The sequence below is a fragment of the Coniosporium apollinis genome (genome assembly GCF_000281105.1).
Source record: "Coniosporium apollinis CBS 100218 chromosome Unknown supercont1.4, whole genome shotgun sequence".
Taxonomy (NCBI): Eukaryota; Fungi; Ascomycota; class Dothideomycetes; genus Coniosporium; species Coniosporium apollinis.
Window position 1 is genome coordinate 196,973 of NW_006913266.1, and position 21,865 is coordinate 218,837.

General features: G+C 56.4%; 5 protein-coding genes across 5 annotated transcripts; 2 read left to right on the forward strand and 3 right to left on the reverse strand.

The window, feature by feature from the left end:
- Positions 1 to 206: 206 nt before the first annotated feature.
- On the forward strand, positions 207 to 3,238 carry W97_01123 (uncharacterized protein; the record flags this gene model as incomplete). The annotated part of the gene is made up of 3 exons (XM_007779032.1): positions 207 to 487; positions 705 to 797; positions 904 to 3,238. The coding sequence occupies 3 exons, from the start codon at positions 207 to 209 to the stop codon at positions 3,236 to 3,238; spliced, it is 2,709 nt and encodes a 902-aa protein (XP_007777222.1).
- Positions 3,239 to 4,647: 1,409 nt separating this feature from the next.
- On the reverse strand, positions 4,648 to 7,995 carry W97_01124 (CAMK/RAD53 protein kinase; the record flags this gene model as incomplete). Its single annotated transcript, XM_007779033.1, has 1 exon — positions 4,648 to 7,995. The coding sequence occupies one exon, from the start codon at positions 7,993 to 7,995 to the stop codon at positions 4,648 to 4,650; it is 3,348 nt and encodes a 1,115-aa protein (XP_007777223.1).
- Positions 7,996 to 9,547: 1,552 nt separating this feature from the next.
- W97_01125 (uncharacterized protein) lies at positions 9,548 to 11,598 on the reverse strand (the record flags this gene model as incomplete). Its single annotated transcript, XM_007779034.1, has 4 exons — positions 9,548 to 10,664; positions 10,715 to 11,202; positions 11,265 to 11,455; positions 11,550 to 11,598. The coding sequence occupies 4 exons, from the start codon at positions 11,596 to 11,598 to the stop codon at positions 9,548 to 9,550; spliced, it is 1,845 nt and encodes a 614-aa protein (XP_007777224.1).
- A 900-nt stretch (positions 11,599 to 12,498) lies between these two features.
- On the reverse strand, positions 12,499 to 14,835 carry W97_01126 (uncharacterized protein; the record flags this gene model as incomplete). Its single annotated transcript, XM_007779035.1, has 1 exon — positions 12,499 to 14,835. One exon carries the CDS (start codon positions 14,833 to 14,835, stop codon positions 12,499 to 12,501), a length of 2,337 nt encoding a protein of 778 aa, XP_007777225.1.
- Positions 14,836 to 15,556: 721 nt separating this feature from the next.
- Positions 15,557 to 20,098, forward strand: W97_01127 (uncharacterized protein; the record flags this gene model as incomplete). The annotated part of the gene is made up of 3 exons (XM_007779036.1): positions 15,557 to 15,728; positions 15,786 to 19,269; positions 19,360 to 20,098. 3 exons carry the CDS (start codon positions 15,557 to 15,559, stop codon positions 20,096 to 20,098), a joined length of 4,395 nt encoding a protein of 1,464 aa, XP_007777226.1.
- Between the last annotated feature and the right edge of the window lie 1,767 nt (positions 20,099 to 21,865).

Genomic DNA, 21,865 nt, shown 5'->3' on the forward strand with positions numbered 1-21,865 from the left:
AGGGCGACCGCTTCCCTTCCCACCCAGCGAGCACCAATAAGCCGCTCGTCGTCTTATCGACCTAATCAAAAAACTTGCGCGCACCCGTTCCACGGTTTCACTTTTAGTCCCGCCTTTTCGTCTTAACCACTCCTAAACTCTAAGTCAGGACCTGGTCGCACTCTGCTGCACGCTTTCTCTGCTCGCCTCAGCTCTCACTCCAGACGATGGCCGCTGCGAGATCAGTGCGCGAGAGTACAACAATCTCCGAATCTCAACCGGAAGCTGAAGCCGACGCCGAGTCCCAAAGTAGCGATGAGGACGTTAGCCGTTCGACAAACGGCTTCTGCAGGAAATGCAACTCCAACATCGGCGAGTTCTACAATGGCTGGATCAAGATTACGAACACATATTATCTGCCAGCGCTTGTTGGATCCTACAGCGCGCCAGGCCTGCAGCTGACGCCGAAAGCCAAAGTCGCGCTGATTGGCAGCGAGTTCGAAGGATGGTGAGTCTGCAATCGATTTTTTTTTTCGCCTTTCCCGGATGCAGAGTTAGGGCATAATCTACGGCGGGCGCGTTCGTGTTTCTCTGAGCCGACGCCTCCACTAAAATTTAATCTGTGTCACGCTAGCTATATGTAACCGCTCGACTGCTTATTGCATCTACGGTTGCTTTAATAGGGAGCCATGCATCCCAGGCCGTGACTGACAAGTTTGACGCAGCACTCTCCAGGCCCTGAACTGTCGGCTTTGCACCGAGAACACGACTTTAGGTATCCTGTGCACTCAGGCGCCCGAGGAGAAGGCCTTTTTCGAGTGAGTGAAGCTTGGTTTTCTGCGCTGCGCAGCCACTAGCACACGATGCGCCGCCGTTTCTACAAGCTGTTTTGCAATGTGCAGCAAGCTGACTGCTCTCCTGCAGAGGTCGAGAGTTCTTCAAGCTGCCGCGGTTAGAGCTCCGAAGCGAAGCTTCTGGCAAAGTCGTTCGAGAAATACTGGAGCCCGCTCGCCCAGAGTTCCAATTAAAGCGTTCGAGATCGACCACTGCAGAAATGGACGTTGATGGTCAGCCTCGACCACCGGAGCCCGTCAACCAGCCGGCCAAATCGTCCGGCAGCTTCCACCAGCCCAACCCGTCTGCCACCCCTCTATCAAATACTTCGCCGCAACCACCCTCAAGCACTGTCCCTACACAATCCACGCATACGCTGCAAAACTCCGCAAACGCCGACCCGCAAATTAGCTTGCCTGGGAGCACAGGCGAAGCAAGTGCCCGCCCAAGCGAGCATACGCTCCGGTTGCGAAGCCCAATTGGTCAAGTCACGAACAATTTTCGACACTATGTATCCGAAGAACAACGTCGCCTCGACTCTGTCGCGCGATTGCAAACCGAAATTAGCCAAAACGCAGCCGCGTTAGCAAGCCAGCAGCAACATGTAGCTGCATGGGAAGAGGCCTTCGGCAGGTTACAGATGGAAATGGGCGGGTTAGCCGCGCTGGTGGATACTATGCGGAGGGAATTACTGGCGCGGCCCATTGCGCAAATCGCACCGACACCACCGCCGCCCCCACCGCCTGTAAAGGTTGATGAGACGCTCGAGATCTTCTCTGCCACGCTATCGAACGTCGCTGCCAAAGTAACCGAGGTGGATGCACTGAAGATGCAGCTGGAGATTATGAAGCGCAAGATCCAGCGTATCGAGGAGGGGAGTGTCGGGCCCGGATCTGCCGCTGCGTCGTTTCATTCGCCCAGAGAGCCGCCGTTTCACGCTCTACCACACCTTCCCCAGCCCCCTAATCACATTCGTCGAGTATCAACCCCTATGCGGAACGAGATCCAAATGCAATCCTCTCATCAACCTACGGAGTCATCCTTTCGGCCCTTATTAACTTCGGACGTGTCTCACCAAACACCACAACCTCAAGCCCCCAGCAGTGGATGGACTTCAGTGAATTCCAGCCATAAACGCGGCCCCTCACACGGACCAGATGGCCACGTAGAACCAGGAAGCCGAATCGGCTCGCCAAAACGCCCCAAACTCGCACCCTTGGAGCCACAGCTACATACCTCGCGCCCCCAGAGCTACGATACCGCCGCCGGGTCCCCCATCGTGTACAACACGATGGAAACAAACGAAAGCGGCTCGCGCTACGTCCCAACCCCCAGCGACGCCCGACACGACTCCAACTCCACCGCTCCAGTTTCCACGACCTTCATCCCCTACGACTCAACCGCCACAACCGCCGACCGCAACCCCGACGACAGCTGGCGCCCCGCCCCCGAACGCGCCCCGCACCAGGGCCCGTCGCCCAAACGCGGCCGCGGCGGCCGACGCGGTGGCCGCCCGCGCCAGAGCCTGCCCCCCCAGCTCGGGACCCCCGAATGGGAAAAGCCCGACTGGACCGGCTCCCAGATCGTCAACGGGTACTACGCCCCGCACACGCCCGGGGGCAGTCGGCGCGGGGGTCCCGTGCGGCGCGGCTCCGGCGGTGCGCGGCATCCCGAGACGCCCGCGCGGCCGTCGTCGTCGTCCGGACCGCCGTCCAGTTCCGCGGCGCCGGGGGATCCGTACAGCCACACGAAGCGGACGCGCACGAAGCCGGTGCGGAACGCGGAGGGGATTCTGATCCGCAAGGACGGGCGGCCGGACATGCGGAGCCAGTCGTCGGCGGCGAATCTGCGGAAGGTGCATGCGAGGAAGGAGGCCGAGAAGGCGGAGGCCGAGGGCGGGCACGGCCAGAGCCACACCCAGCACGCCCACCAACATCCCCATCACCACACGCCGACCTCGGCGCTCGCCAACGCGCCCGTGCTCTCCCGCGACGGCCTCGAAACCCCCTCCCCCGGCAGCTCGGCCGAGCCCCGCGAGCAGAGCACCCAGGAGCGCCACGCCGAGATCCTGAGCAAGATCTTCCCGCGCGGCATCGAGAGCAGCGGCGGGGCGTACGACGCGGCGAGCTTCTTCCCGGGCAGCTCGCCCGTCCGGAGGGGCGCGAAAGCCAAGACGGAGAGGGTCAAGTTTAGGGAGGAGGCCGTGGGTGCCGCGAGGGAGGGGGAGAGGGCTGGTGGGGAGCATGGCGAGCATGGCGATGTGGAGGCCGGGATGAGTCCTGCGAGTAGTTTGACGGGGACTGAGAGTGGGGGTGCGGCGGGCTCGCCGGTGGATGGGGATGTTAGGATGGAGGAGCCGCCGGAGGGGCGGACGCAGGAGGAGCCGCAGGGGACGCAGTTGCCGGGGTTTGGGGGGGAGGAGTAGGGGCCTTGGGGATCTATCAATATGCGCCACATCGGTAGCTTTCAACGACCGTATCCGATTATCGGTATTTTACAAGATTCTGGCGTTCACACTTTGGGACTTGCATAGTGGCGCTGGGCTATGGGCCTTCGGCCTTTGCTGGGCTAGCTCGATATAGCGTGCCCATCTATCTGAGAATGGCATATTTATCCATCTCTAAGCAGTTTTGTACAAGCGAGCATATATCTACATACAAAGATCCATCGCCTTCCGTGATCCTGACAAGCAACTTGCAGCGCCACCCCCATCGAACAAACCAGAAAACCGCGTGTTACGCATCGGGCTCGACCGTTGTGGGGCAGCCGCGCTGATTAGAGCGTTCCACTGCACAACTCTGTCAGCACCTGAGTCCGCGCATCAAGACGATTTGATCCAGCGACAATGACGATAATGCGTTTACGCAAGCTCTGGATCCGGGTTTCTGGGCTGGAAAAGGCGGCACGGGGGCGGGCACTGCATGATAGCAGAGGGAGGGTTCAGAGAATGCTGGGTGATCTAGCGATAGGGACGGGACGACGATGGAGGCCATGTCGGGCAAGATTGTGCGGGCCTTTTTGCGGATGGTGGCGCGGTGGGCGCGAGTTCCGCTTCAGGATTTGCTGCCTGGTGGAGGAGGGGAGGGTCTAGGAGGGAGAGGGAAGGGGGAGTGGGAGACGTGAGTCTAGTTCATGGGACGGACGAGCTACGGATAAGCTTGTCCTCGCGGTTGGGAGAGACGCGCTGGGGTTCGAGTATAGCAAAGACAGGGAGGCTCCGGAGGAAGAATGACGTTTGGGCGTTGCGCGAGCGAGGCCGGGACATACGGCTAACGGTAAGCTGTTGACGTTAGCTGGACTGAGGGAGGCTTGTGTACGATCTATGAAGCTGTGGGGTTGTATTGGGTAGTGAGGCGAGCGGCTAGTTTTGGTGGTATGAATTGTTCTTGATGAGATGTAAGAGATGTATAAGATGGAGTGATATGGTATCTTTCATTAAGTTGTCTCGCTTAGCTACAGCGTTGTCCAAGCTATGGCAGCGAAAATGAAGCTCGAGGAGATGACGGCATATGCTGGTAAAATGCGGCTCCAGATACACGCCAAGTCTCCCAAGCAACAGCGGCAGCTAAGGAATCGCGCAAAAGCCGGTTCATCTGAAGAACACCGCGCTGAAGACGCCGTAGCCGACCGGAAGAAGCGAAGATGAACAGTCCACCAACACCCGCTTGAAACCCTGACAGGACCGACCCAAGATACCCTGATTTTAGTAGCGGAAATGCGCAGAAATAGAGAACGGGACGAGATACGAAGACGGAAAGAAATGCACATGTACAACGATAGCAGATGAGCAGGCCTAAACCAGCCCCGAGGCCTATTCCAATGAGCTGAGTGTCATCACTGCGAGCATGGAAAGGTAGTCTTCTCGACAATGAACCTCGACCCAGCCGGCCTAGCCTGCGCCGCCTCGCCATGGAAAAACTCGCACTTGAACTTCAGCGGGGCCTCGCTTCTTCCGCCTTGGGACACCGTGATGACATCACCCGTACGGAGGTGACCCCAAAAGTACTCCTTGTCGCTCGATGGCTTGAGGGCGACTCCGTTGATCCAGATACCGTTGCGTGCGTTGGTGAAGATGCCGGTGTAAAGGCCGTCCATCTTCGTCCAGTCTTTGCCTTCTCTATCCATGTCTTCGATCCCTGAGGCATAGAAGTAGATGGTCAGGGCGGCCTTCGGAACACGGACATCTCTGCCATCACGGTAGACAATTGTGTTGCTGGGATTGCGACCCCAGGAGGTGACGCGGCGGTCAATCTTGAGAACAATCGGGGCGAATGAGTCTGGCGTGTGCTCGAGTCTGCCGAAAATAGGCGGCGGGAGTTTGAACTGGGAATTGTTCTCTGGAGGAGTGAAGAGAACCGGCGCTATATCTGCTTGCTCTGCGTCTGCCTCATCGAGTGAACCGGTCATCGTTGCAGGGAGAGAAGGCAAGGCACGTGACTGTGCCGCTTCCTCCGCCGCGTACTCATGATCGCTGCCGTTTGACGCATACTCGGAATTATGTGCATTCTGGTCGTACTGTTCGAAGAAGAATTCCGTGGGTATCGGCAGATGAATGCGTCGGCTGAAGCTGGGTTGCTTCGGCGTGACATCCTCAGGTCGGCCCACTCCTTGGGTTTCGACATCTTCATGCGCTATTGAGGAATTTGGAAGAGATTCGGGCGTCTTGGGCGTCGGTGGCTGGTCTAGCGACGCTGCAGGCGAGTTTCCTGAACCGGGTGATGCCATGTTGAGTTCGCGCACCATGGATTCGGCGCCAAGTAGACTTTGAGCGGCCTGCAACCCTTGAGCGTGGCCATGATCCTGATCATAGCCGTGATCCTCGCCCGGAATGGTGCTCACAACGCGTGCGCTAGACTCGGTTGAGGTAGAAGCGTCGTGAACCTCGAGCGCGCGGTTCGTCCGTTCTCCGAGAATGCCAGAGCTCGCTAGAGCCGACTGGCCAATCTCGCCAAAGAGGCGGGGCGGTCGCGCAGTGTGCTGTGGCACAGTGAAGCCCTCGTCGGTTTGGCGCATGACGGGTATGGACTGATAGGACCCCTCAGGACTTGAGTCGGTCGCTGCGTAGCCACGGTGTTGGTCTCGAGGATGGAGTGGATCCGTCTTGACACGCTTTGATACTCGAAGATCGAGGAACCGAAAGTCGTCGGAGGATAGGTCCGCTTCGTTCTCGAACGATTCACGATCAGACGCACGGTCATTGATGCTGAGCTGTGAGAACGCGTCCGGTGAAGGGTCTTTCACGCCTGCCTCCGATGTTTCAGGCAGCAAACCTATCAGTGCGTCATCAGCAGTGACTTCGCGACGCAAATCTGCGTCTTGCTGCAGAATCTCGTCCGACTCCTCAGGAATGGCATTGAGCTCGTAATTCACATCGAGCTCGGGCGCCTCTTCCGCCGTACGTAAGTCGTCGAACCAGGCATGTCGCAAACACTGTTGCTCCGTAGGCCGACTTGACGGATCGGTGTTCAGCATTCGTATCAGGAGATCGATGGCTTGTGGCGACACGCCATGCGCTCGGAGAGGATTGACGTCCGGAGTTGTGGTCATAATCTTGTCAAACATGCCGCGACCTTGGTGGTCGACCACGCCTTCGAACGGTGGTTTGCTGCAAAGTGCAAACCATAGGACCGCCGCAAATGACCATATATCCACCGACTGGCTATAGGAGTGGAATTGTGACGGAGGAGCACTGCCAGGTTTGCGACGTTTCGAACCCCTGGTGGCGGCATGCGTACCATAATGCGGGAACACTTCCGGGGCGCAATACAGCAATGTGCCGCAAAAGGTCTTGAGGAAGGTCTCGTCGTGCTGTACAACCTTTGACAGGCCGAAGTCGGAGAGCTTGACTTCAAACGGGTCCAGACTGGCAATCAGGATGTTGTCGGGCTTGATGTCTCTATGAGTGATCTTCTTACGGTGTAAATATGCGAGAGCGTTAAGAATCTGGTAAGCCATTCGCTTCGCCGCAGCCTCATGAAGCACGTCGTTCTCCTTGAGGTAGTCCTGCAAATCCCCGCACGGCACGTACTCCATGATGATGTAGATGTGATCTTTCGCATCGACGTAGTCAACATATTGCACGATGTTGGGATGCACTAGTGTCTTCATGATCCTCATCTCATTGTCCAATTTCTGATCAAGCTGCCCGTTTTTGATGAAACGTCTCTTCTCAAGCTCTTTCGCGGCCAAGATTTGCCCGTCCATAGCTGTAGCCAACTGGAAAACAGTCGCGAACGCGCCTTTTCCAAGTACGCCGGTCACATTGTAAATTCCATCTCCATTCCAATGCATGCCGTACCGTGTACTGGCATACACCGATGGCTTCGAGGAGGCAGCGGCTGCAGCACTACGAAGTCTTGTCGTTGGGCCGGCCAAAGCGGGCGACGCTTTTTGTCCTTGCTGTCCACGCTGCGCTGCGATCTCGAGCTGGGCAGCATCGAAGGCTGGTCTAAGTTGATGTTGGAGCGCTGGATATTGCGCCCGTTCGGCGATTGACAGACGCTCCATGTATGCCGCGAAGTTCCTGTAGTACTCTTCGCCATGGCCGTCGCGTGGCGGAATGGTGACGACAAATTTGATATGCTCGTCTGGGTCTGGGGAAAGGATTTGTATCATTACATTTGACTGCAGCATCCGAGTTGTGGGTCCTTTCGACGATTTTCCTTTCAGAACCACCTCTTCAACCATTGTGCCATTTGTTGAAGTGTCTTCCAGCATGATGATCCCCGATTTGTTCATGAAAATCCGGAAATGCATATTGCTCACCCTCTTGGCCGACCCAAGCCCAATCACGATATCGCATTGCGACGAATTTCGTCCAAAGCAGAACCCCAAGAAGGGCTTGAGAGTTTGGGAGGAGAACCGAAGTGCGAGGTCTTGCGCTTTTTGGGCCTTGCCAGCATCAACGATAAAGGTCTCTTTCTCATCTGGATCCTCGTCTGCATAATCAAAGCTCACCAGCCCGTTGTTCTGAAGTACGTGCTGAGGAGAGAGCCTTGCAGTTTCCCGGACTATGCGGATGGCAGCCAAGGAGCACGGATGAAGTATGCAGATGACATCGGAGATATCGGACTCGCTCAGGCCCGAGTTATTCCTCCCTAAACGGCGAGGATCGAGGATCTGCTGCGTTGACGGCTGCGTCAACTCGTTTTCCACCATGTCGTATGGGGTAGTGGTGGACATTTTGAAACGAAAGGCGGTGATGAGCTGTTCGTGAGATTGACAATTACATCCAATGTTTCAGGCATCAACGACAGTCACGCGTCCAGCGGCCTCCGAGAGTCCGATAGCGGAAGAGGTACCGGCAGACGCCAAGAAATGACTATGAATGGTCGGAGTGACAAGGTTGTCTACGGACAGAGCCGCAGTTCACTCTACAGCACAGAGCCAAGTCTTTCGAACTGCGTGTCGCCTGCAATGAAAAAGTCGGGCTGGGACAAGCTAGTTGAAGGCGACGATAGAGAGGATCCAGGCGAGGCGTACCATACGCGAAGACGGTGTAAAGCGTGGAGCACCGCACAAAGCTCAAACTTCTTTTAATCTTAGAAGAGTCTGCCCAGGACGTTTCTCGAACCCTCCTGACCAGTGGAACCCTTGTTCCTGTTCACTGCGCTCATGCCACAGATCATCCCAGTACTGTGTATTTGTCGGAGTTTCTTGAGACGTGTAGACCGGTGTAGCACCTCGGGAGACACTGGCGATCTGATCCAGTTTCCACCTCTTTCAACGTTAACCGGTTGTACCTTATCAGAAGCGGTGCTTGCCTAACGCCTTCGACCGTCGCACAGTCTTCGGTTGTCTTGGCTGCCTGCAAACCGCGTCGCTGCCCCCGTTGAGCTCTGTATACCGTTGTGGTGGTGTGAAAGTCGAGTGAAGATTCGGTCGGACGGTTGCCGAGGGAACACAGGCGGCGAAGGAGTTAACTGAGGCCTGTTGTAAGCTTCGGAAGAGCAGGCAGAGGCTTCGTGGCGATTATCAAGCGGCGGAGGTAGAGATTGAGGCAGATCAGCTGCCTGACCAGCAGGAAACGGCCTGGATGGGCACGGAGGAGGTCAATGCGAGGGCAGTGTCAGCGTCTTTGCGAGGGGCAACGGAACACGCAAATTGCTCAATGGTCGGTCTGGTCTCGAGGTCAGGCTTCGAGACTTTCTGGAGAGCGGAGTTAAGATGGTGACGGTAAACACAGCCAACGATTTGTGGCACACCGTTTCAATTGGAAAGCCTGGGGTTTGGTTCGGTCGGAAGCCAGCGTTATCGATAAGCCTTGGCTGGTGTTTCAAAAAACGCGCTCACGCGTCGATGACCACAGCCCATTAAACGCCCGAGTCGGCTGTCGTGAAGGCGAAGCTGCAGCCTCAGGTACGAGCACACAGCAGACACGTCGACGAACCTTCTGTGTATTTGCAACAACCGGGTGTTGATTACACCTCAGGCTCTATTTGGTATCTAGTGGAACCTACTGGCTCGCAGTTCGAACTGCTTCCACCCCTAACGTTGACGCACCTGCTGCGGTTGCTGCTACTCGTTTTGAACTTCGTAAGCATCTAGTCTCATCCCATCAATCATATGAAGCTATCTACGCCGTGCTCTATGGTTTCCAACGAGCACCAGTATGTACCATCCAGATCCAGCACCGTCCTAAAAACACCGCATGAGAATGCAAAGCGCCTAGACCAACTCCCCCCAACAAATGATAACATGTGGGTATCGTCGTGATTATATGTGCCAAAGATGTTCATATCGACGTCACTCGCCCCATCGCCTGCCGATTCGGCCGCAGATTGATGACCGACTCCAGCTCCTTAAGCATGTTCGTGTTGGCCTCTCTCTGCTCGCGGAAAGAAGCCTGCCGAGCTTGGTCCTCGTGCATCTTCGCCATGCGTTCTTCTCGCGTCATGGACAGTCTATTCCGTTGTCGTGGGATGGCAATCGCCTCGAAAATTTCCTCGTCAGATGCACTACCCGACGTGCTCGATGGGCCAGAGTGCTCCGGCACCTCTCCATTGAGCGCGCGCAGCGCATCGGACGGACTGCCCTCATCCACAACCGTCAGGCCGCCCAGACTCGGCACCGGCGAGCGCAGGCCACTTGAGGCCTGGGATACGCGTCGCTCGCGGCGGTCGATGTTGAGCGCCAGAGAAGCCTTTCCGCTTTCCCATGCCTGCATTAGGCTCTTTAGGTCTGCGCCGATGGATTCATACTGCGCCATCAGGCTCGCGCCGAGATCAGAGATATCTTCAGACTCCTCGAGGCTCCGGGCCGACTCTTCGCGCAGAATCTGCATTTTGGCCTGCAGGCCCTTGATGCCCTGCGACAGGGCGCTGAGCTTGCGGACTTGTGCGCGGAGACGTTGGCGGCCTGGCGTAACAGGCGCCTTCGGCGTTGGTGGCACGGTAAATTGTTCTTCCTCGTTCAGGACGCTGTTGATCTTCTCGCTCCACTCGGCACTTAGCGCAGAGATCTTGACTATAGACTCCACCGCGGAGGACCAGCGCGCGAAGTCAGGTGATCCGCCATCAGCCTCCAGCGATAGCAAAGAACAAAGAAAGACTCGTCTGAGCGTGCTGAAGCGGTATTGGAGTATGCGTAGGGTCTTGAGGGATTCGAGGTCGTCGAATTCGGAGTCTGAGTAGCCTAGGGACGCCTCGTGCAGGTCGGGGTTTGTGATGTCGTAGACTTCTAGATAACGCTCCAGATCGTCTTCTGCAATTAGACGGCGCACATTGCCGCACTCTTCGCTCAGCGAAGGGACTGTGGCAGCGAAGGCGCTTCGTATGTTCCGACGCAGGCGAGCACATCGGCGGCTTTGGCCCTTTTCATCCAGTCGAGTGATCGGCGGTAAAGGTGTACTCCTGCTGAGTGTTAGCTTAGATGTTCTTAACCGCTAAGCCTGAGAACGTACAATCGGTAGCCGCGCGATACAAGCTCGACTTCTTGAATCAGGGTCAGGGCAGTCGAAGTTGACGCGTCAAAGGCATGCAGATTCGCCATGAGCGTTGACGCGGTGTTAACGGCCTGCTGCCGGACATACTGCAGCCACTGCCGCCTCAGGTAGCTATATCCAATGGTGGCCACAACAACGAAGACGGCCAGCACCAGCGAAAGTCTCCCCTTGCTGAATCCTGACTGCCTGCCGGCACGCGCCCAGTTCAGCAACCATACCAAGGCAAAAGCAGCCACGGCCGTAGCAGCCGCACCACCGACATTCGTCGACGCATCTCTAAAGTCAGCGGCTGGTATGCCATGGCTACTATTGGTGTGCGGATTCGGTGCCTTAAGGGAGGTGTGTCCCGGGTGCTCGCTCAATAGCTGCGACGCAACGATGATATAGCGGAAGTGTTCCAAGAACCGGACGTTGTCTGCTCGACCGAGCCGTGAATTTATCGCCCGCTGCGCGTAGGAAACAGCGTCAGCGGCTTTGACGTGTAGAAACCCTCTGTATATGTGCTTACCGAACAGGCGGTGTGTATCCTCCCAAGCGTGCTCTGACCCGTCAGGTGTATCCGTATAGGCTGGGGAAGCTTATTCCGTATCCTCGTAGATAGTTTAGAAGGTCCTGAGGGGGCAAACGACTGCCGTTCAGGCGAGTCCGTTTCGGAGGCTTCGTGGGGTTCCGCCCACTCCGGTGCGCCGTGCCCTTCTCCTGTTGGCGGTATTAGCATTATGCAGACAGTAGCGCAACGTGTCGGGACTGCAAGCGGTGTCCAACAGGTACGCGCGGGTCGGAGACTGTGTACCCTCTAAGTACGCCGCGAGGGGCGAGTCCTCGTGTATTATGCTCTCCATGGTAGTCTTATATGCATGATCGTGTCGCGCGCTTCGGGTCAGCAGGTGTTGCGCCGGCCGGACGAAGTTGGTAATGCGATTCCCTGTGCCGGGATAGTTCAGGTGTGGAGAGTATGTGGTTGAAAGAAGACGGTATGGACTTCGACCTGATTGTACAGTGGTGGGAGGTTAGCTGTTGTAGGCGTTGACAGGAGACACGGTGGTGAGTTCGGAGCTCCGCTGTCCACGGGGTGGCTTGAATCAAGCTCGTGGGATTTCCAGGGTCCGCGAGCCACAGCACAGCCCGAAAACCGTTGCTGCGCTGGGGCGCTCCGAACCTTGCTAATTCGAATGTCCGAGTCTGTGCTGTTGAATGAAGGTGTCGTTGTCTGAAGCAGTTCTTGCGCAAGAAGCCCCTCAACAACATGGCACAGTCCTTCAAGGCATAATTGGGAGGACTGTTCACCCTAGTCAACAAAGTTGCACTAAGTACTTTCTACATGTTGTTCGTTAAGCGGCACTGTTTCATTGCCTCGGATTCATGGAAACAATCTCATCTCCAACCTTGAGCCTGGCTACCGCTTCCTTAACACATCTAAGCACTAGCACAATGCCCACGGCTCTCCGTATCGTTCTACACTGTTTCTGTTCTCAGGAAAACCTTGGCAACCTCGCTGTCTCTCTGCTGTCACTCAATTTCCTTAGTTCGAGTTCTTCACCAGGGCAATTATCAGGCAAGGTGCTAGCCTTCTAGTCCACAACAGAATATCATGGGGATATAGGAGAGTTCTCCACGTGCTACGTTCGTGTGTCTATCAATGAGGTGATACACAGAACCGTACACGTTCGAGCGGCTGTCTAGATCAGGTAATCTCCAAACCCCTAGAATGGCGATGCTCCTCTGCCACCAGAGGTTGGCAGTCACTTCATCTGCTCCTCCTTGCTATCCCTCTTCTTCTTCTCTGCCTCGTTCCATTCACCCGCCGTGGCGTCTACACCTGTTTTCACTGCATGTCTCCTATCGGGGGTAGCACGCCCTCCGTCAAGCACAATCCTACCATTGCGCCTCTCGAATGGCTTCACATCGTCACATCCCTTTGGCGTCCTACATATCTTCCTAGATTCCTCGGGCGCAGTTCGCCAGATAATCTCCTTGACTTCTTTCCCAACCTTTTCAATGGCATCCATGGCCCAAATGACATCCAGATGCTCGTACCCCTCAATGATCTTCGCGTGGACAAGATCCACATACGGTTCTCTGCCGCGCTCGAACCTCCGCAACAACCGTCTCCCGTCGACCAAATCATCCGCGCCGGCTACCCAAAATGCCATTGGCGGGCACTGCTCATCGTACCACGCGAACCTTCCTCTATCATCCTCTTCGTTCTCGTCACTCTTCTCGCTATCTCGCTCTCCTCTATGCGGCGGCTCCCTCTTTTCCGTTCTATGCATCCTAGCATTGCTGTAATACTGTTCAATGACCTGGTCCTCTTCTTCGTCCTCCTCATCCTCCATCCTCCCCTCCTCCCTCGTCGCCAAAATACACTTCTGCCTCGCAAAGCACTCCCTCCCCAACCACCACCGCATACTCTCGGCACTGACATACACCGGCGCAAACTGAAAGCAGCGATCCCTCAGATCGCGCTCCCACCGCTCATCCGTCCAGTTGAACAAGAAGCTAAACACCAGATACCCCATCCTGCCATAGAACTTCCCAGGCAGCAACGCATGCATCTTCAGCATGAATGGTATAAACGCATGCACCCCGAAGATGGCCCGAAACATCCCGGGCGAAATCACCCGCATAAACTTGAGATACATCTTCCCAATCAGCGGGCCCGCATACGCCGCAGGCGCCAGCGCGCAGAACACGCTTATCTTGCCTCCAATATCCGGCCGCTGCTCCTTGGCGAGCGCGACGAACGTCTGCGTGGTCCCCTGGCTGTGCGCCACGAGCGCGAGCTTCGGAAAGCCCGTCTCAGACAGCACGCGCGAGATCAGCGCCGGCAGGTCCATGACGCCCATCTGGCGGATGTTCCAGGCCCACATGCGCGGGTCCGAGGGGTCGAGTTGGGCGTGCTGGGCCGAGAAGCCGCACCGGTTGTTGCCGAGCCAGACGTCCAGCCCGGATTTGGCGAGGTAGAAGGCGAGAGAGGTGTCGTCGTTGGTGCAGTAGGCGCCGGCGGATTGGAGGAGGCCGGGGATGAGGAGGACGGGGTATTTGCGGCTACCGTGGGAGAAGTGGAAGCTGGAGGCGCTGCCGTTGGACGTGTGGTCGGAGGGGAAAATGGACGGCGAGTGTGGGCCATGGGCGGAGGGTGGGGACGGCGTGTAGGTGCGTGGGTTGTAGAGGTGCCACAGCGTGATGATGAAGCCGTCTTCGGTTTGCACGGAGAACATCTCGCAGTCGAGACCGACGCGGCGAGCGTAGTAGCCTACGTCGCAGACGAGCGGGTCCGGGCCGCCTTCGAGGGGGACGAATTCTTCCTCGGAATCTACGTCGTCGCTAGCTCCGGCTTCGAAGAGCGGAGACTTCTTCTTGCGCTGTTTCTGCTTTCTCACCCATGCTCTCTCTTCCTCTCTTCTGGCTCCCCTCCGCCGCTTCTCCTCGTGGTAGAAGGGTCGGTCTGAGTCAGGGTTTTTTAGCCGCACCCGCATCCAAAATCTATGCCAAACCTGCAGTGGCACCATCGTGAAGAGCGCGCCGAGGACTATGGTGAACAGAAAGCATATCGACCCTATCGCCGACGATATCCTCAACGCCAAAACCTGCAGATCCTTCAACGGCGTGGGCGGGCCGTACAGCGGCAGTTGAGGGAACAGTGGATTTGTCCTGTACGGAGGAACCGCAGACCTCAACGATCCGTTGGTCTCCTGATCCAGTGTTCCGCCATCGTTGTCGCCTAGGTTCGGCCGCGCGCCGTGTATAGTTCCATCTTTTGCCTCGCGGGTTCCGATCTTGACGGGGCTGTGTTGCGAAGGATTGCGCCCTTCGAGGATGTCTTTTAGCCTGTTGAGCTTGATAGCTTCTTTTATAGGCACGGCAGGTAGCCGGGCTCCATTGGCAATCTCGATGACTGGGTCTTGCGCCGTGATGAACTTCGCCTCAATTGCTTGGGTTGAGCCTGTCGTGTCGTTCTCCTGGGCAGGGATATACTGCGCGAGTCTCTCGGCTTGGTGGGCATATTGTATAGCGGCTTCGGACCTAGAGGGTCTGGAGGACTTGGTGGTGACTTCTGACGCCGTCAGGGAGAGCATTGTTACGGTACAGCGGTAACCAAGCGGCACGGCGGGGCGCGCTGCGATTCGCGTAGTTCATCAAATTTGGGGTCGCCCTGCGCGGGTCTAAGAAGCAACTGAAGGGTCCGCGAAGAGAATCGCAGTCGTCTAACGAACGGTCTTTCTCGTCTATGCAGGTTTGAAGCGTGTGAACAGACATGATGGAAAAGCAAAGCGCCATGAGTGGAGGCGCAAAATGCGCTGAGAACGCTGGAGGAGAATTGACTCGATTGATTGGCAGAATGCGGGGAGCGGGATGGGGTTGAGGCTGCCGCTAGGTGATGTCGGGCAGATTGTTCAGAGTTTGGGGTTTGCACGTGTCAAGCATGTGGCAGTGCGCCCCACGTTTGTGGACCCTGCGATGCCTGAGGCATCAATTGCTCCGCTCCGGGAGAATTGTAAGCGTTCTGGGCGGAGACTGCGCAGTCCACACACCCGGGGCAGCTTTTGATCATTCCGAGAGGATAACCCGAAGTCTCCGCTAGCCTCCACCGGCTGTTTCTCTGGCTCCGGGGTTCCCGACTTCGATGCCGCGGGCGGCATGCAGGGTTCCGTCCTTAGGCTCATCCCCATTTCCCCATGCCTCGGCACGCGATTGCTCGGCGCAGCCTGGCGGACGACGGCGCGCTTGTTAAGCTCTGGTCAATCCATGTCACGAACACGCATATCGACACTCCTCTGAGAATCACGTCGGAGAAGAATGGAGGCCCAAGATATCCACGTTAATCCGCGGAAACGGCGGCGCAGGAGAAGACAGGACAAGCCCGCGATATCTGCACACCTGCTGCTGGATGAACGTATGAGGGGAGAGGTCGGTGTCCTCTCCAATGATCTCTTCGCAGACCTCTTCCCTGCTTATAGGCAGTCATCCGGTATCTTCAAGCCCGGGCGCGTTGAGTGCGAACTCTGGCTGACTGTTAGTTGTATAGGCCATGGCAGCCCCGACGAGCCATCTCTAGATTCCGTCTTCCACATTGCGATAACCCCATGGATACCTACCACTTCCATTGATGTTGCCTCCTGGACGATCGTTCCCGTCAAGCCAGCAGGCAGACATGAGTCTGCCAACAGACCACATTCCTCGCTTCAGTTCCCTGCTGCATCACTCGCCTTGCAATCCTTCGCCAGTATACTCCATGCAGTAGCGCCTTCTAAAGTCGTACAAAGACGAGACGTGCCCTTAGAGATTAGGATATCGGATGTAGTGCCTCTCGGCCTGGATACTGTTTATGTCAACTTGGATACAAACGCCCTAAAAAAACTCGATGAAGTTCATACGGAATTCGGCGGAGGCTTCGGGGTTGGTAAAACAAACGGACACGTTCGGGGTCCCAAAGGGAAACAAACACAAATCAATGGCACAAAGCTGGAAAGCCACGACGCAGCCGCTACGCAGGAGCGCGGGTGGAAGAAAGCAGTTAGGGAGGCTCTTCAGTCGCCCAGTATAGTCCATACGGGCGACCTATTACCCCTTCCTATACCCTCGCATCCCATCACACACGTGCCGCCACCACCGGTTAAAGTCACGGCATGTGAACCGGTCTCACAAGGGCTGCTTCTACCGAGCACGAGAATTATAATAATCAAGTCACAAACACATGCAAAACCTACAAGGGTATTACCGCCAGTAGCTCCACCGGCTCTGGCCAACGGCATCGCGGAAGAAGATGAAGACACATCGAACGAGATGTTCTACTCTGCGGCGGAGGAAAACACCCTATCCCAAGCTCCATCTCCACCGTCTGAGGACGAGGCGGGCTCCGCGACTGATAATCTTGAATCGGAACTTTCAGGTACAGATGGTGGCGATCTGTCTGATGACTCTGAAGATATGATCTCGCTGAGCGCGCCCCTGCTCCCTCCGCAGTCAACCGGCGCCTTGTCATCATTCACGTCCGCAACACCCCAACTCGGAGGCCTGCACGCTAACGGTATAGCTACACCCGGATCCGTGTTCTCCAGCTTCACCGCCACGACTATACGTGGACCTGGGTCAAGAGGCAGATCGTTCGAAGCTCACGGCCTCCTCAAGCGTATTCCGGACGAGCTGATACATCCAAAGCCCGGCAGTGATGACGACGAAGAGGCTCGGATCTTCGTTGAGACCAGCGCTTTAGCTAAGATTAGGTGCTTCTCTGGGGACTGGGTCAAGATTGAAGCGTCTGCAGAACCACACCACCCGCTGGGGTCATGGGGTTTAGGCGCCTTTGGGGACGAACATGAAGAGCAGACTGAATGGAGAGCTGTCAAGATATTTGGTCTGCCGGAAAATCTTTCGAAAAAGCCGCCGCGGTACCCAGTGAACAGGAACAGTAACCGGCGCTTGAGCATCTCACAATTTGATCAGCCTACTCTGGCTGCTCGAGTCTACCTTTCTCCACTGCTGTTATCGAACCTTGGACAGCCATCGCATCTGCTCGTCAGCCCTCTGTCAGCGTTGTATCCACCTGTCGGGCCGCGAACCGGTGCTCAGAAAAACAAGATCACAAGCAACTCTTCTCCGCCATACGCAAAAGAGGTCTCATTACTGAAGCTTGCCACACCTTTGTCTTCAGAAATCACTCTTCAACCAAGCTTGTTTGCCGCATTGAAAGACCACTTTGAGCAGAAACGCCGAATAGTGAAGAGCGGTGATCTTGTCGGCATCACTGTCGATACGGCTCTGGGAAGAGCGGTATTCCAGGGGTCAGAGGATAACACGAATGACGAACTGTTGGCACAGACGAAGCGCGAAGACGCGGAGACCAGCCGTTCGGAAAGCAGTAGAGAATCACGAGGCGTTGTATGGTTCAAGGTCGACCACGCTGCGGTAAGCGGGTCGAAAGAGCAACGCGAAGTTGAAGACCAAGATGTCTGGGGGGGCGTAACCACCATCGATCCAGCGATATCCGTACTCAAGATGGGTGCTACAGCACAAGGCAAAGTACCACCTGCAATCAGCAGCTCTTGGCAATACTACCTAGGGGTTAAGTCCCTGCCGATGTCGAACAACGATTCTCCAACCAAAGCGCCCGGCATCGCGGAGCTGCCAAAGCCCTACGTATCATCCCTGAGACGTCGACTAAGAGAGCTTATCTCTGCTGCTACCAGTCCACGAGCAATACATCTAGGCCTGCCTCCGCTTGCAATTTTACTCACTTCGAGTCAACGGGGCATTGGAAAAGCCACCACAGCCACTCGCGCATGCGAGGACCTTGGCTTGCATACCTTCACGATAGACTCCTTCGACATCGTCACCGAAGGTGGTGCCGGAGGCGGAGACAACAAAACCGAAGCAACTCTCGAAATGAGGGCAGACAGAGCTTTCCACTGCGGAGCCGAGTACACAGCCCTCCTCATCAAGCACATCGATGCACTCAATGCCGACCGCATGGTAGCTGCGTTGAAAAAGGTTCTAGCCGACTCGCGAGTCCTCATCGCCACCACGATCGAAGTCGACAAAGTCTCCGAAGGCATCCGCGGCCTCTTCACCCACGAGCTCGAGCTCTCCGCCCCCGACGAAGCCGAGAGAGAAGGCATCCTGCGCGGCATCATCGAAGACACCGGCATCGGCCTCTCTCCCTCCGTGGACCTCAGCTCCGTTGCCGTGAAAACCGCCGCGCTCGTCGCCAGCGACCTAGTCGACGTGCTCGACCGCGCCCTCGTGGCCAAGCGCTCGCGTCTCGAAAACCTCGTCGAAACCTCTAATGCCGCCCTTCGCCCCGCTCTCCCCATCACCCTCAAAGACATCCAACTAGCCGGCGGCCCCGCCAGCACCAGCCTCACGAAACCGGACCTCGACGCCGCCGTCGACGCGGCCCGCAAGAACTTCGCCGACGCAATCGGCGCGCCCAAGATCCCCAACGTCTCCTGGTCCGACGTCGGCGGGCTTACTCACGTCAAGGATGCCGTGATGGAGACGATTCAGCTGCCGCTCTCGCGGCCGGAGCTGTTTGCCAAGGGCATGAAGAAGCGCTCAGGCATCCTCTTTTACGGTCCTCCGGGCACGGGCAAGACGCTGCTCGCCAAGGCCATCGCGACGGAGTTCTCACTGAACTTCTTTTCCGTTAAGGGGCCCGAGCTGCTGAATATGTATATTGGCGAGTCGGAAGCTAATGTGCGGCGCGTGTTTCAGCGGGCGCGGGATGCGAGACCTTGTGTCGTGTTCTTCGATGAGCTGGATTCGGTGGCGCCGAAGAGGGGGAATCAGGGCGATAGTGGCGGCGTTATGGACCGAATCGTGTCGCAGCTGCTCGCGGAACTGGACGGTATGAGCGATGGTGGGGAGGGCGTGTTCGTCATTGGTGCGACTAATCGACCGGATCTGCTGGATCAGGCGCTGTTGCGGCCGGGACGGTTTGATAAGATGCTGTATCTGGGCGTGAGCGATACGCATGAGAAGCAGCTTACGATCCTAGAGGCGCTGACAAGAAAGTATGTATATCCTTCCCAGAAGTCCCTCCCCCAACACTCCGCCGGTCAGACTCAAAACAGTCCGGAAGATCTGCTAACCCATCCCCGCAGATTCACACTGCACCCATCCCTGGAATTACGAAGGATAGCAGAACAACTCCCCTTCACCTACACCGGCGCCGACCTCTACGCCCTCTGCTCCGACGCAATGCTCAAAGCCATAACCCGCACCGCCCACCGCGTCGACGCCAAAGTCGCCGCCCTCAACGCCTCCCCCGACCGGCCGCCAAACGCGCCGCCGATCACCATCGCGCACTTCTTCGACCACTTTGCTACGCCCGAGGACACGAGCGTTGAGGTCACGGAGGAAGACTTTGTCGCGGCGAGGAGGGAGCTGGTGCCGAGCGTTAGTGCTGATGAGCTGGGGCATTATGAGCGGGTTCGGCGGACGTTTGAGGGGGTGGGGTCGGCGAAGGAGAAGGGGGGAAAGCTTGCTGCGGGTCAGTTGGCGGATAGGGCGGCTAGGGAACTGGGAAGTAGCAGGGGCGGTGCGAAGTCCGGCAACATCGGTCGAGGGAAGGGGAAGGGGAAGGGCAAGTCGGCGTCTCATCATGGCGACGATGTCAGCGGGAACCATCGGGTTCTTGATGGAGTAGGGAAAGAGGAAGATAGTGAGGATGAGTATGTGATCAGGACGGATCATCTGAAGGCGAATGGCTCCGCTACCGGCACGGATGTAAGTAAAGGGCCAGGAAAGGGCAAGGGCAAGAGCGCGGCGGCGGATATTGATGATCGAGGAGGAGGATTTGGAGACGCGGCCGAACGAGATGAGGAGGAATTGTATTCATAGCATCTACGTGCCTAGGAGTGAAGGGTACCGGTTCCCTGGAAAAGTACGTACGAAGGCTACAACTTGAGGACTCTGAATGATTCGTAAGCGGGCCGCCTCCGCTACCCTGAGTTCACGCGGTGGTCCTATTCCTTGTTCGGGGTATGCAAATATTCGGTTTGTTCCAGTTCATTGACCACAACCCTCTTTGCGTGGCTGTGAAATGATTCACACTCTCACTGCTGGAAGACATAGCAACCGCCTTCCAAGCCGACTGAAAGAGAGCGACAGCACAAACGCGGGACAAGAACGAACCCTTTCGAGATGAGAAATAGAGCCAGTGCATGATCGGTAATCGACTTTTCAGCGGTGGGACATCAAGATCTTGCGTCTGTGGTTAACAGTGGCGACTTTCCCCAGCCGAGATATCCAGGGCGTGCTACGGACAGTTGAAGGACGGTGGACACGTATTCCAACTCTTGGGTGGGAGGATATGCGGCATGCTGGCGGGTTCGCAGATGACCGAGGATTTCTGGCGCTTTGGGCGGCAACTATTCATGATGATAGCAAGGCGCTTATTTCCGACCCAATCACAGAATCAGGTGACTCCAAGTCTCGCCACTCATGACTGCCTTATTTTTCTGCGTTGGGAAACCATTTGCCTGGTTACTGGGATACCTTTGGGGGGAGGGGGGCCGGATACTTATGAAGCTGAAAAGTTTGCACGAACCAATCGATTTGAGGTACCCTGTACAGATCAACGATTTGACTGGCTCCTACAAACTTTTCAGCTTCATGAGTAGCATGCCTGAGGCACAGAGTTCAAAGCCAAGCGATCCTTATATATACACATGTCCTTAAAGAAGTTCGCGGTCTAGTAGGGGTATGCGGCAAATCGGAGATTTGATATACCTTGCTGGCGTGCTCGCTCGATGCAAACTTCTTAAGGACATGTGTACCTAGGTACCGTACCGTGACATGCCCTGGTTATATTTGCTGGCTTTGAACAGGCCTCGGCAGCGGATTGAAACACGGTGTCGAAATATCTCAGCTGAGCACGAGGAATGACTCACATCGTTCGCGGCGTGGGATGCCGAGCAAACCTGAATTGCGTGGCCTTTGGGCATGAATTCAAAATTAGGAAGCCTCGGTTCGAGGTGGCAACGGTCCGGAACAATCTCAGCTCCGGCATTCGGCGGCGATGCATGGCTGTGCGTTCTGATTTATCGTTTAGCTCCAGAGCAGAACCTTCCCATTGGTAGAAGACGGAATGCGTGACCCAGCATGTAACATGGACATTACGCAGTTGCTTAATGCCTAAGTTCTATTGTGATTTTAACCTTAAGGTAACCATATTCACTCTGCGGTGTCCGCACAAGTGGCTTGATCCTCAGCAATGATGACTGATGCGTCCCGTCAAGGCGTTTCTACGCCGTCTCCCCTCTTGTTTCTGCAGATTGACGGTGTCTTAAGCTGCTTAGCCGGACTGGAAGGCATAGATAAGAACATCGGACTCGACAACATGAAGCGTTCTTGCAGTCCAGACGGCATCCTAGCTTTCGAGCATTACCTTATAAAAAATGGATACCATTAAACGCAATCCCAACTCGGGTGATGATCCGCATGCCCCTTATATCGACCCTCACTTCAATCCTCCGTTAGGATCTTGGGGGCTCCACGATACTCTTGAGGAGGCCTACCCGACAACAGAAGAGGCCAGAGAGGTGCTCGCAAGAGCTACTACAGCTTCTACACGGTCTGGCTTAAACGATTTCGGGAATGTGGAGC